The following is a 14,794-nucleotide window of genomic DNA, read 5'->3' as shown; positions in this document are numbered from 1 at the left end:
CTCCCTGGAGAAGGAAGTGGAATTTAGAAAAGTTTGTGACAGGGACAGGAAGGGCTGGAGGTCTGGGGCGGGGGCGCCCTTTTTCCGTTTGACCCCACCACTGTGTTACCTTTTGCCCGACAGGGAATGTCCACCACTTTCTCCATCTCCGCTGTGATGTGTCTCTCTGGCTCCTTGACAAACTGAGGCGGTTCTGCAGGAGGAAGGACCAGGGGAGGGGCTCAGAGCCATGCTCCTTTTGATACAACCACTGCTCGGGTCACCCTTAAGAAGGCCCCAGCCCATCAAACTCGACACCCAAAGGACAAGTAATCCAATCAAGAAATGGGCAGAAGACATGAACAGACGACATCCAAATGGCCAACAGACACATGAAAAAGTGCTCAACATCCACTCGGCATCAGGGAAATCCAAATCAAAACCTCAATGAGATACCACCTCACACCCGTCAGAATGGCTAAAATTAACAAGTCAGGGAACGACAGATGTTGGCGGGGATGCGGAGAAAGGGGAACCCTCCTACACTGTTGGCGGGAATGCAAGCTGGTGCAGCCACTCTGGAAACCAGTATGGAGGTTCCTCAAACCATTGAAAATAGAGCTACCATACGATCCAGCAATTGCACTACTGGGTATTTACCCAAAGACAAAAATGTAGTGATCCGAAGGGGTTCGTGCACCCCAATGTTTATAGCAGCAATGTCCATGATAGCCAAATTATGGAAAGAGTTCAGATGTCCATCGACAGATGAATGGATAAAGAAGATATGGTGTATACACACAATGGAATACTACTCAGCCATCAAAAAAATGAAATCTTGCCATTCGTAATGATGTGGATGGAACTAGAGGGTGTTATGCTAAGCAAAATAAGTCAATCAGAGAAAGACAAGTATCATATGATCTCAATGATAAGAGGAATTTGAGAAACAAGACAGAGGATCATAGGGGAAAGGAGGAAAAAATGAAACAAGATGAAACCAGACAGGGAGACAAACCATAAGAGACTCTTAATCTCAGGAAACAAACTGAGGGTTGCTGATTGGTGGGGGGTGGGAGGGATGGGGCGGCTGGGTGACAGACATTGGGGAGGGTGTGTGCTCTGGTGAGCGCTGTGAATTGTGCAAGACTGATGACCACAGACCTGTACCTCTGAAACAAATAATACATTATATGTTAAAAAAAGAAGAAGAAGAAGAAGAAGATAGTAGGAGGAGAAAAATTAAGGGGGGCAGAAATCGGAGGGGAAGATGAACCATGAGAGACTGTGGACTCCGGGGAAACAAACTGGGGGTTCTAGAGGGGAGGGGGTGTGAGGATGGGTTAGCCTGGTGATGGGTATTAAGGAGGGCCTGTTCTGCGTGGAGCACTGGGTGTTAGGTGCAATGAATCATGGAACACTACATCAAAAACTAATGATGTGATATACGGTGACTAACATAATAAAATAAAATTAAAAGTAAATAAAAAATTTAAAAAAAAAGAAGACCCCAGCCCTACGGCCCCTTCCCCCTGGGCGGGGACCCCCAGCAGCCCTGCCCCATCTCACCCAGCACAGACAAGTAGGCTCCTCGGACGACGGAGGGGACGCTACTGCTCCGTAGGACAGCCTCGCACTCATAGTAGCCGGCGTCGCTGCCCGTGGGGCTGGGGACGGTCAGCCGCCGGTTGTAGTCGCTGATGCCGCCGGACAGCGGCACCCCATCTTTCTTCCAAATGATGTGCAGCTTGATCAGGGGCCTGCAGGGCGAGAGTGAAGCGGGCTCTCAGCCACAGGGGCCCAGGACAGGGGAGGGTGGGAGCGCAGGCCAGGGCCCTAAGCCCCGCCCCTTCGAGGTGCAGCCCTCCGGACCTCGGTTTCCTCGTCTACAAGATGGGACGGCTGTGCCCCCGGGGGTTTGTGCTGCGGTTGGATGCTCTAATGCAGGGAAGGCATCTGGAGGCCGGGCCGGCACTAACTTGGTGCACGTTCCCCGAGGACAGGAGCCGCCGGAGCCGTGCGTCTCGCTCTTCTGCCGCCTGGCGCGGCTTCCCGTCCGAACCGGAGCCGGGGGCAGCGCAGCGTTTCAGGCGCGGCGACAGGCCGGGGAGGAGCGCGAGACGAACACCCAAGGTCCGAAAACCGAAAGGCAGGCAGACGGACATACCCGCCCCGCAACGTAGAGGGTGAGTGTTGCCCCCATCACTGACCCCGGCCCCTCAAGACCTCCTGAGACTGGGTTTGGCCTGCTCTCCTGTTCATTTTAGTTTTATATTTTTAAAAGATTTATTTATTTGAGAGAGAGAGAGAGAGAGCACACATGCGTGAACACGAGCAAAGGGTGGGAGGGGCAGAGGGAGAGGGAGAATCTCCAGCAGACTCTGCACTGAGTGTGGAGCCCAATGCAGGCGTCGATCTCATGACCCCGAGATCACGACCTGAGCCGAAACCAAGAGCTGGAGGCTTAACTGGACGCTTATCCGACTGAGCCGCCCAGGCGCCCCGTGGCGTGCTCTCCTGTTTAGCGCCGGGCACATCCTCAAGGGCTCTGTGCTATGGTTGCACAGGGTGTGCAGAGGGTCCCGTGGAAAAGGGTCCCGTGGTCGAGTATGTGTGGGCTGCACTGGCTCGAGGGCCGTTAGGCAGGTTCTGGGCTGCAGGTCTTCTCCACGCCCTTGGCGAGCTCCACACCAAGGCCTTTCCCACCCTCCCAGGGAACCTGTGTCTCCAGGAGCGCACGCATAGGAACGCTGCTACAGGATTGCTCTCCAGGACTCTTCAACAGGAGGTGACCTCGGGGCCCTTGGTCTGACTCCCCACTCATCACATGCGAGCACCTTTCTTGAGTACTTACGAGGTGGGTTCAGCACTCCACCTACACGCCTTACCGGGGAGGTGTGTGCTCGAATCATTCCCATTTTACAGCCGAGGAGACTGAGGCCCAGAGCATGGCAATGGGCCTGGGCCTTGGGGGGTGGCCTGTTCTACTGCCACCCTGCTGTTGGCCCGCTGGGTGACCTTGGGCAGGTTGCTTGCCCTCTCTGGGCTTCGGGGTAGTTGTGGGAGGAACAGAAATCATGCGGGAAGTACAGTACAGCGCCCACATGTGATGAGGTGCGGTAATTATTGAATTGTTTCCTGGTTAAGGGAAGTGAGGGTCGTGTGTGGCCAGGAAGGGGCTGCAGATGGGTCTGACCCCAGGTCTTCCCTCCTGCCAAGGCCCCCACACGAGCCCTCTCCCAACCCTGCGTCCCTGCACACAAGGACCAAAACTGCCCCTTCCAGATCGCCCTCAGGGCCATAAGTGAGGCGTCGATACCCTGAGCTGAAATCTGCTGCCCGGTAACTTCCCCCGCCCCCCCCAGGCCTGGTCTCTCCCCTCAGGCCACAGAGAATGAGCCAGCCCATCCAGGCGTCACCCCTCCTCTAGGGCAAACGCCCCATCTCCTTTCCTGGGTCCTCACGTGACACTTGCAGACCTCCCTGAACTCGGGCTGGTCCCCTTGGAGCCCACAGGTCAGGAGCACAGGCTGGAGTCAAAGGTGCAGGGGAGCATGGGGGGGGGGAACATGCTACCCACCTGGCATTGGCCACACACTCCATGGTCACCTCCGAGGTCCCGGCCACCACGCTGGTGTTCTTGGGAGGAATGATGATGGTTGGGGCGATGGGGTCTGCAGGCCCCCCGACATCTGGGGAGAGGTCAGGGACAGCTGGAGACAGAGGGCGGAAATCCTGTCTCCACTCGGGAGACCTTGGTCCTCATGGAGCTGGGCAGGTGACCATGGGGCACCGACCCAAGCAGCATGACCCCAGGGTCCCTCTCACCTCTCCCTCTCCCTCTGGTCATGGGCATCTGCAGTGTCCAGCGAGCGCCCACTGGAGAACTCCAGAGCCCCCCCCACCTTCCTGTCACACAACATGCCCTCCCCCTTAGCCCCTTGTCCTGTTTGTGCCTTCAAACTCCTTCCCCCCATCCACATTTATCTTATTAGCTTACTTCTTCGCTGGCCCCCTCTTCCACCTGAACACAAACTCCCTGTACTGGGTTGAATAGTAATCCCCCCAAATTCATGTCCACGGCAGCTGTCGATGTGACTTTCTTTGGAAATAGGGTCTTTGCAGGTGTAATCAAGTCAAGATGAGGTCCTTCTGTATCTGGGTGGGCCCTAAGGCCGATACGACATGCCCTTACAAGACGCGTGAAATGGAGATACAGACACATGGACACAGAGGGGAGAAGGCCAGGTGAGCACGGAGGCAGGGACTTGGAGTGATGTATCTCATCTCCAAGGCAAGGAGGAATGCAAAGGATTGCCAGCCACCACTAGAAGCTGAGAGGCAAGAAAGGATCATTCCCTAGAGCCTTCAGGGAGCACACAGGCCTCCCAACGCCTCGATTTCAGACGTCTGGCCTCTAAAACTGTTAGTACATTTCTGTCGTTACAAGCCCCCCAGTTTGCAGAACTTTGTTACAGCAGCCCAAGGAAGCTAATACATTCCCCAGGGCAGGAACCTCACGAATCCTTGCCTTGGGCTGAATTAGGTCTCCTCCAAATTCGTATGTTGAAGCCCTAACCTCCATGTGACTGTATTTGCAGTTGGGGTCTTCGGTCGGTCATTGGCTTAAGTGAGGTCCTAAGGGTGGGGCCTTAATCCAACAGGGCCGGTGCCCTGATCAGAAGAGAGACACCACAACTCTGTCTCTGCCACGCGAGGACACAGCAAGAAGGCGGCTGTCTGCAAGGCAGGAAGAGAGGCCTCAGCATAACCCAGCCATGCTGGTCCCTTGACCTTGGACTTCCCGAACTGAGAGGTCACCGCTCTGCTGAAGCCCCCGGTCGGGTAACCTGTTACGGCAGCCCGCGCTGAGACAGCCTTGCTCATGCCTCCTTCTCCAGCACCAGGGAGACGTCTGGCACATAGTCGGGGCTCATGTATATTTGTTCGGCGAAGGCACGAATGGACCAGGGCTAGCCCTGCACCAGTTCAGGATCAGTGATTGAAATGCAAGAGAACGTATCACGAGTGGGCTTTATCAACACAACACAATACCCCGAGCTCTTCTAACAGAGGCAGTAGCTTCGCCTTTTGTATTCTTTTGAGTTAAGAAGTGGCCAGGCTCTTGGTGGGTCAGCACAGGCCCGATATTGGCAGAAACTCCAATATTCTCCATGCACCTGCTCCAGTGCTCCTGGAAGTAGAGCCACAGAGGGCTTTTTCTCTCACGAAAAATCCATCCGGTTGGCTCCTTCCCAGGAGGTTCTGGAGGCAGCCGACTATAATGACCTGCACAGCCCTGTGGGGGGGGGGGGGAGCGGTGGGGAACAGTGACAGGACATCCTTTATGGGGAGAGCATGTCACGGCCCCACTGCCGCTCTGGGCCACCCTGGTCAGCCCTGGGCAGGTTTTCTTGCCTGGACTCCAGGCTTTGCTAGAAAAGGGAATAAAAATGTAAAAAATAAAGTAAAATGAAGAGGGAAGAAAGGAAGCATATAAAGCAAAATAATTGCAACAATATAAAAGCCTCATGTAGGTGCCATAAAGAGCGATCGGACTGAAAGCTGCTGATATAGCTGAATCCATAAAAGTGTGCTCTAAGTTGTTTATTACATGCCGGGGCGCGCAGGTACCACGGCCCAGATTAATGGGGCAGGAGGAGGAGACAGACAGAGCCCAAGCGACGTGCCCCACTGCGGAGCCAGGTAAACAGAGCCCTCGGAGTTTAAAAATAGGAGGGCCACCCCAGGGCCTCAGGGCAACTTGTTGGGTGGAGGGGAGACTGACACCCATCCGGGGACCCTGGAGGTCATGCCTCGGTCCTGGCAGTGGCCCTGGGGCTCGAGGGGAGGGACCAGCTGTGGTTGGGGACCCCTGGACCCAGCGATAGAGGGCTGGGGGGTCAGGAAGACCTGGTTCAAAACCTTGCTCCGCCCCAGCCATCCCGCAGTGGTGCAGTGGTGGGGGTGGGGTGGGGGGTGTCTCAGCTGGGTCTTGATTTTCTCCGGGGCAATATGGGGATAAAAATGATCGCATCGCAGGGTTCTGTGAGTTCAGCCTCTTGCTCAACAGATCTTTTCTGGGTGAGGGCTCAGTCCCTTGCAGACTGTGCCTGGTACCAGGGGTTCCTCACTGAGTGAGGGGGGGCAGGGGTCTGTCCTCATGCAGCGCACGGTCTGGATCTCAGATCAGTGCTTAAGACATTTATCGGATTAGAGCCGATGGGATGGATGCTGGGAAGAAGGGCGTCGGTAGGGGTGGCCACCTGGTCTGGGGTGAGTGCAGAGTACCCGGTGCTGAGTAGGTGCTCAGTAAATCATAGTCTGTCCTCCTTGGGGTGTACCTGCCTATGCTCGGGGACAGCTTCCTTGTCTCCCACCCCAAACCACGTGATGGACCCAGAGACCACCAGAAGGTGAAAGTCACAGACCCTCCAGGGCCTTCCGACTGAGGGTAAGAGGTGCCACCCATCCGGCCCCTTCCCAGCACTCTGCTGAACCTTACTCCCTCATCACAACGGCCACCAGCCACCGGACGCCGGTCATGATTGTCATCTACAATTTACAGATGAGAAAGCCGGAGACATTACGTAGTTTACTTCCCAGTGACAGTCGCTAATGAGGGACAGAACCAAGAAAAGGACCAGGTCTCCAGGGCTGCAAACCCACGCCATTAACCACTCCCCAGATCATCTCTCTGGCTCAGTCCTTGCTCGGGAGCAGAAGGGAACAAATCTCCCTTTTGGCTGCCGTCCGCTCTGCTAGTTGTCTGAACTACCTCTGAGCACCCCCTCAGCCCTGGTCCCTCCCCCGCTGGACCCCGTGCACGCATTCTCCTTTCCCTGTCACCCGTGACCTCCTGGTGCAAGTCCCCTTTTCTCCACTCTGATTCTCTCTGACTGCTCTGGACATTTAGCTCTGTGGACCCCTTTCTCCAACACCCCTTTCCCTGAGCTTCCAGGACCCACCAACTGCACTGTGCCTCACACAGTCCTCCCCGTCTCTGGTCCCCGGAAGTGAAGAAGCCAATGTTCCTTGCCCCTCCCACCCTCACCCCCAGTTCCCTGGCTCCCCCTGATCTCACCAGCCTCCTATTCTGGTGTGGTGTGAAGGCAGAGAAGGACAGCTCAGGGTGGACTGGGGACGTCAAGACGGCCCTGGGTGGCATGGACGTGGCCCCGAGCGGGGCATACCTTGCCGACAGATGCTCTCTGCTGGGGGCCCTGGGCTGGCGACTCCTTGCTCGCCAGCTCTTCGGATGACCAGCTGGGGTGAGGACAGCGGACCATGCTCGGGAATGGAATGCAGGACATCTGCCTCATCAGACTCATGCTCTGGGCAGTGGGGTGAACGGGGGCCAAAGGTCAAGCCAGAAGATCACATGCAAACCAGAGCAAGGAGGAGAGTTATCTTCCATGTGAGTTCCTGCCGTGGACAGGACCCAGGGCTGAGAAAGCACAGAGGCTCTCCACACAGAAACAAAGTTGGATCCTGCTGCCCCGGGATGATTCTGGTAACAGGCACCAGGAGGGGACACCCCTGTGATGCATTCTCCTGGGGTCTCATCGAATCTTCCCAACTACAATTTTGCCGGAGGTGCCAGGAAACAGAGACTCAAGGACCATGTGACTCACCTGGGCCACAGGTCAAGTGCGTTGGGGGGCGGGGAGCACGTAGGTAAGCTGCTCCCCTCTCCTGGGCAGGCATCCAACATAGGGGCCACGAACCACGGGTGGCTAGGAGCTCTTAAAATGTGACTGGCGCCCCTTTGATTTAATGGGATTTAATTTGATCTAATTTACATTTAATTTAAAAACAGATCCCCAAATCAGTTATTAGAACACTTTTAAGTATGTGTAGAACAACTCCGGTATCCAACATCATCTTTCCAGCTGTAAAGTTGATGAAGTCTAAATGCAGATCACGTATTTCAGATGAAAATTGAGCAACCCAAAGATGTGCTCCAAGTATAAAATACACAGAGATTTCGAAGACTTAGTAGGAAAGAGAAGCCCAGCATAAAGTACCTCATTAATATTTTCTGTTGATTGTATGTGAAAATGGTAATGTTTTGGATATGTTGGGCAAATAAAATACATTAATAAAATTAATTTCCTGTTGCTTTTTCCTTTTTTAAAAATGAGGCTACTGGCAAATTGTAAATTACCCCATTCCTGAGTGTGGGGCCATGGTCCAGGCTTGACAGTCTGTGTGAGGTCATCAGGGTGACCCCTGGGCAGGGGTCAGGTCCCAACTCCAGGGTGGGCACTGGCTTTGTTCTAAACTTCTGCATTTCTGAAGAGCATGGGCATCCCCTCCCCCACCTCCCTGCCCCAGGGCCTCTAAGAAATAGAATTGCCCCGGAGGGCAGAGGAGGGGGGAACAGAGGGAGGGGCCAGGCTCCTGAAATCAGTGAGGGGGGCTGGAGCTGGTGGTGGGTAAAGTGGCAAGTGCTCCTGGTAAACTGGCTGGCAGGCAGGCGGGCTGGGGGATTTTGTGTCAGTGACATGAACAGGGTTTTGAAGTGCAATCACTCGTGGGAGGAGAAATTAGCGGAGAATCAGCTGATTCTGCTCTTAATCCAGTACAAATCCCCGCGTGAAAACAGAAGACAAGGGGCGATGGGGTGGGAGAAACAGACAACCGGAGGAGGCTTGGGTAGACACGGGGGTGGGGAAGGATCCTACCCTCCTCCCTCGGGCCAGATGGAGGGTTGGGGTGGGGAGCTGAGATGGAGCAGAGAGTGAATGACATCCACAGTCTGCCCGCAAGGTCGCTGGCTTAAGGCCCGTGAGGAGGAGGTCGGGTGTTGGGGAGGAGCACAGAGTGGGGGGCTCCAACCTCTGGTCCCAGGGTAAATCGAGTCACCTTGACTCAGACCGTGAACTTTGCCTCTTCCCCAGTGACTGAATTCCATTAGACTCCAGGTATCTGATCACTGGAGAATATAGGGGGGCCCAGGTCAATGTCAGAGGTCACCCTTGTGACCCTGATAGGTCAGTATCCTGAATGGAACCCTCCTCTGTGCGTTCAGGCGTCTTTCTAGACCAACTGGAACTTGGGGCTGGGGAAGGGGATTAATTCTGGGGATATGGGAAGGGGGTCAGCTGGTGCTCTGAAGGCCTAGGAATGGACACGGTGGGGCTGAGGAACATTCTGGGCTTTCCAGCTATCGGCAGACAGAGGCAGGGATCAGGGGAAGGACACGGGAAGGCCCCATGCAGATCCACACCCGCGTCTTGCTGCTGGCGGCTGTGTCCCCATGCGACCATGGATGATAAATGAGACTTGCTTTTGGAGCAGGAGTGGTACAGATGTGGAGGGACGTGAACATCTGGCCCCCCAGCTTGCGTGGTTGTTCAGCTGCTACGGCAAGCTCGGGTAACCACGTACTCGGCGGGGCTTCTGGGCCTGGGCTGGCTGCCGGAGCCACCCCACCCGCCATCTCTCGCCCAGGGACAGAGCGCAGAGGGAGGCGGCCAGGCTGGCCGGCGAGAATCAGGCCAGGGGCGCGTCCCAGCATTTCCGTCAGGGATCAGACACCTGACTGCAGTCTTGGCTAGACGAATAAAGACCTCTTTGCCAAAGGAGACCCAAGGAGCCACCCCTTTCCATTTGTTAACATCTGTTCTCTGCCACTGGGGAGAGCTTGGCCCATCTCTTCTAGGGTGCTGGGTGATTGCTGGGATGGGCAGAGAGGCGTTTTTAGGCAGGAGCCTGGGCGGAGAGCCTGTGTTCCCACGAGGGGAGACAGCCTGGCTCTGAGTAGTGCTTTGATGGAGCAGCTGAGCAGAGGCTGTGTATGCAGTTCTCTCGAAACAAGCTCCCCATCTCCTGCATGCTCTCCCTGTCGGCACCTGAGCCCCAGAGGTGGCGGTGACCCACACATGCATACTCTCTTCCGCATCCCACGCCGTCTCTGGGCCTCCAGCAGCCCTGCTCACAGCCAGCTCAGCGTCCCCTCCCCTGATGCAGGATCTCAGCTTTGTCATGGGAACGGGGTCCAGCACTCAGCTCCCTCCTTGCTTCTACCCTCACACTCCCAATGCTGGGGCACCCCCTATTCCTCGGACGCCCCTCTGCTGCCTTACTCTAGCCGCCCCCCTCTGCCACGACTCCGTCTTCCTTTACGACCCCCTGGAGCCCCGTTCCCAAGATTTAATGATGCGCTCCTCCATCCGTCCCAGGCCCAGCCGCTTACTTACTCTCCACGGCAAGAGTGATGGGCTGGCTGGTCTTGTTATCCCCATTCTTGTCATTAACAGCCTGCACGTAGTAGCGGCCTGCGTCGGGAGCCACCGTTGACAGGATGACGAGGGTGTTCTCCAGGGTGATGGCTCTGCGAAGAGGAAAAGGATCTGTCCGACAGGGGCCCAGGGGCTCTGAGCATCGGAGGATGGGCACGGGGACAAGAAGCTGGTGGCCCCCGGAGCCCCTCCTCCAGCCCAGCTCCTAGGACCACTGACTGCCTCAACTTCAGCACGCTCTGTTTGCAGAGAATCCCAACGTGCTTCCAGGGCTGGGGTCAGACCCAAACCCGGAATGTGCACAGAGGTCCGAGACCATCCCTGTTGAAGCTTCCCAGCCCCCACCCCAAACCTGGCCCCAGGCATCCGAGCCCCCACGGCCTTCTGTCCTTTCCCACGTCACAATTTCGATGCTGAGTGTGACCCTCTCTGCACCAGGAGGGTCTAGCACCAAAGAAACCTAGTCAGTGGAATGAATGAACGAGGAACGGATGATGAGCGATGATCATGAATTTAGAAATGAAGAGGATCATTCCAGAATCAATGCCTTAACCTAATTCTACGTTTGTTGGGATTGATTCCAAAGCCACAGGTGGCCTGTACCACTGATGACGGGGGTTCCTCTGTCCCCCAGCCCCCTCTCAGGGTGTCAGGTGCTCCCTTCCCGAAGCTGGTCAACAAGGACGGAGACTGCCTGTGGGCTGAGGGGGGAGGAGGAAGGAGGCCAGCCGGGCGGCGGGGTGCAGGTCCCCTCCACTGGGGTCCCACCATGCAGCCCCACAGCACCTGGTCTGCAGGCAGGGAAAGGGGCCGGTCCAGGCGGGAAGCTGAGGACCCTGTCTGACGCAGGGGAGACAGCCCCAGGAGCGCTGCCCACGCCCGCTCTGCCCGGCTCCCCCTCTTACCCACTCTCTCGATGACAAACAAAACCATTAGTTTGTCAAGTCTATCTCGGATTTTAATGTGATGTGCCCGAGACAGCTGTTAAACATCCTTAATGTTAGTTTAACAAGGACAGACCCAGTTGAATTCTTTTCAAATTTTCCCATTAGGTGAATGTTACAGAGTTTTAAACAGGCTCTCAAATAAACATCCCCGCTGATGCCTCTCTAGCTGGGCTGTGCTGGTGTCCCCTCTCTCCTGGTTTTGGGGGGTTCATGGGCTGAGTCTCACACCGTCACTGGAGCTCTGGGAAGTAGGAAGGGAAAGCCCTCTCCCCCCAGTTCTTGGGCACCCTAATGATATTTTTGTTTTTGTTTTTTTTCTGGAGGAAAACCCCTCTCCAGCTAATGAGCTGATGGAAAGTAAGATAAAGCCAGGCTAAAATATTTTTAAAGTGGCAAGCTGGGATAGGAACAGGGACCGTTTCCCTACAGGGAAGTCTCCTGCAGAGGTCCTTGTCCTTTAGTGCAGCTGGTGGGGCAGGCCAGGGTCGGGGAGGAAGGCTGGGCTGTGTCAAGGGCCGGGGGCAGCTCTGGAATGAGCTCCGGCCACAGCCTCTAAGAACACATCCATTCCTCCATGCTGAGCCTCAGTCTCCACATCTGCGAAGGGGGTAGAAGAAATGCTTGTGAAGATTTCCCCCAGCCCCGAGGTTGAGGGATTCTGATTCCTGCCGCTGCTTCCGTCCTGTCCGCATCTGGCCTGAGGCTGTCACCCTCCCTCTCCTGCAGCCCTCACTCGGCCCACAGGCCAATGTCAGGACTAATGTGATGGGCAGCAGTGCACCTGGACCACTTGAAGGGAGCTCCCTACCCTCTCCAACACGGCGGCCCCGGACGAGCCGGCTGAATGAAATCTCTGGAGGGTGGGCACACTGGGCATGGCCGGGCCCCACTCCCCAGGGCACCTGCCTGACCTGAACCCCCTCTTGCCTCCAGGGAGGGTTCCCATCTCCAGTGCTTTCTCTCCTTGACCAGGAAGAGACCACCTCACCCCCCCACCTCTCCTTTTGCTCTATTTTATCCATATTACGATGGATCCTTCTAGGTCAGTGGTTCTCAATCGGGGGGTGGGGGAGGGGGGCGTCACCCTCCAGGGGACATCTGATAATGTCTGGACAAGTGCTAGTGCCACAGCTGTGGGGCTGGGCAGAGGTCAGGGATGTTGCTAAGTGTCCTACAATGCATGGGACAGCCCGCACAATGATTTATCAGGCCCCAAGCGTGGACTGTGCCGTGGTGGAGGTGCCCTGTCCTGGGTGAGATGGCATAGTGGGTGGTAGTTCATCCACATAAGCAGCTGGGAAGCCAGGTGGGGCAGTGGGGCTGGGCTGGTGGGATATAGCAGAAGGTATGTGCACCATCTTCAGGCTCAGGCCCTAAGGACCCCCTGCGCAGCTCCTAGGTTCTCCCCTCTGTCAGAGCAGGGCAACTCTGAAGCCCAGGGTTGAGGACGGCAGAGCTCCTACCAGCCTGGGCCCCCGGATGACTGTGGAGGAGCGTCTTTCCCCTCCCTCGCCTCTGCTGGGACTTCAAATGAGAAAAAAACAAAACAAAACAAAAAAACAACACTTCTCTGGTGCTAAGTCCCCGGTGTTTGGGGGTCTTGTCTGTACCCGCAGCTGGTGTTGCCTTGACTTGCACTAGAGGCAAGGAGAACACTCTGGACTGGGGCCCTCAGGACCAGAGATGGAGCTCCGAATGTGGCAGAGGGACTTCGAAGCCCTCATGGCCTTTGACCTGCCCTCCCTCTGCCCTCAGCAGGTGGTTAAGGAAGGTCCCTGGACTCCCGGCCTTCTGCAGGATGACCACCCCCTCAACAGATGGTTCTGGAATGACCCTGTACCTCACTTCCCAAGTGCACAGAGCTGTTTCTGGCACACAGAAGGGCTTCTGGCCTGCTGCACCCCAGATTCAGCCACTCTGAAAGAAGCTGCTGGAATGCTCTCGGGGCATGGGAGGTCAGGGTTCAACTCTCAGACAGGGGCGGGGGTACATTTTCCAGCCACACTCTTCAGGCTCCAATTGATTAGATCTTTCCCACTTCTCTCCTTGGCCCAGCTCCCACCCCACCTTCCATCCACTCCTATTAAGCCAGCCCTTTTTTGTCCTTGGGTCCATGGGGGCCAATTGATAATTTAATTAAGAATAAAAGAAATCATCCTAGAACCTGCCCAAAGCCCCCAGCATGTGTCTTTGTTGGGCAGCTTGTCTCCTTTTCAACAGTGAGCTCCAGAGCCGCGGCAAAGTGTGGCTAATCGGCATCCCTGCCCCGGCAGTGAGAACAGCCTTGCGGAGATAGCGCCCCCCGCCCCGGTTGGCACCCCGCAAGCCCCTCCGGCTGATAGCGCTAAGCAGATACGTATCTCTGGCAAACAGACGCCGGAGAATTTGCTTCCAGGGACCTTTCCTCTCAGCCATGAATATTAATCTGCTGTAATTGCTGAGATACAATCTCCACAGCCTTTTCTCATGTGTTTGGCTGGAGTGTTGGAGCGGGTGGGAAGGCGGCGGGTGTGACCACGAAGGCGGGCATGTGTCTGCACGCCAAGATCATTCTGTCCTGGTGCCAGAGGCTGTTGGGAATGGAAAGGGGGTGAGGACAGAGGGCGGGAGTGAGAAAAGGGGGTGGCAAGGTGTTAGGCGAGGGGCGATGCAAGTGAGGGTGGAGAGAGGTTCTCATCCCCCACAGCAAACACAGTAGAGACGCGCCCACGAGCCCTCCTGCAGCCACGGCACCCGCTGTGAACTGTCATGGAGCCGCTCTTGCCTCTGAGTCTGGATGGGGCCTCAGCATTCTTCTCAAGACAGTATTCCAGGCAGCCTCTGCCAACCGACTGGCCTGCAGGCTGCCATCACGGATATACCTGGAGCTGCGTGATAACCTCAGAGATGGGAGTTAGGGAGGGCTCAGGACTCACCTGTCTCAGTACCTGTGGGGGGAGCACCCCCCCCTTCTGCAGTTCAGCCTCACTGTCTGTGTTAATGGTAAACCATGCTCTGCTGGCTTTACTGACCCTTAATAAGGCGCAAGGAAGCCTGAGCCGACTCATATAGCATGAGCCTGTCCACCTGTTAACCTGGGGGGGGGGGGCGGCTCCAATCCTTCCCTGGCTCTGTAGCCACACCCTTTTCCATGTGACTTCACGGCTCTTCTCACTCAAGAGGCAGAGTTCATGCCCCTGCTTCTGGACGCTGAGTTCTACCACGTGACTCGCTTTGACCATCGGGATGTTAGCAGAGGCTTGGCAAACCCATGTTTCTGCTTCCTTCCTGCTCCTCTGCAATGGCCAGAAGAAGCCGGGGCTAGCTGCCTCGGGGATGGGACATGCGGAGCAGAGTCCCCCGGTTAAGCTAACTGGTCAATAGCCACCTGACCCCAGGCAAATCAGAGAGCCCAGCCAAGGTCCCGATCTGCACATTCATATGACACATAAATGCTTACTGCTTCTGGTCCCTGGGACCTTTTGTTATGCAGCATTTCTGTAACTGTGGGTAACGGATATAGTCTAGGACAGTGGTTCTCAACTGTGCCTGCGTGTCAGAGTCACTGGGGAGCTTTAACCACCCCCCCCAAGTGCCAGGGTACACCCCATTTCAACAAACTCAGAATGTGCAGGGGGTAGG

The 14,794-nt window shown here is 56.0% G+C and overlaps 1 protein-coding gene across 1 annotated transcript in view; it reads right to left on the bottom strand.

The window, feature by feature from the left end:
* Positions 1 to 14,794, bottom strand: part of SDK2 (sidekick cell adhesion molecule 2) — a 133,413-nt gene that overhangs the window by 76,489 nt on the left and 42,130 nt on the right. Inside the window, exons 5-8 of the mRNA XM_028112733.2 lie at positions 10,185 to 10,318; positions 3,560 to 3,671; positions 1,549 to 1,739; positions 110 to 193 (exon numbers count right to left, since the gene is read on the bottom strand). Of these exons, the coding sequence (XP_027968534.2) occupies positions 110 to 193; positions 1,549 to 1,739; positions 3,560 to 3,671; positions 10,185 to 10,318 (521 nt within the window). The remainder of the gene's footprint in view (positions 1 to 109; positions 194 to 1,548; positions 1,740 to 3,559; positions 3,672 to 10,184; positions 10,319 to 14,794) is intronic.

Source organism: Eumetopias jubatus, unplaced genomic scaffold (assembly GCF_037043125.1).
Source record: "Eumetopias jubatus isolate StellerSeaLion01/CBP00866 unplaced genomic scaffold, mEumJub1_p1.0 scaffold_10, whole genome shotgun sequence".
NCBI lineage: Eukaryota > Metazoa > Chordata > Mammalia > Carnivora > Otariidae > Eumetopias > Eumetopias jubatus.
The sequence above is the reverse complement of the archived record's forward strand: the minus strand, read 5'-3'. Positions and strand labels throughout refer to the sequence as shown.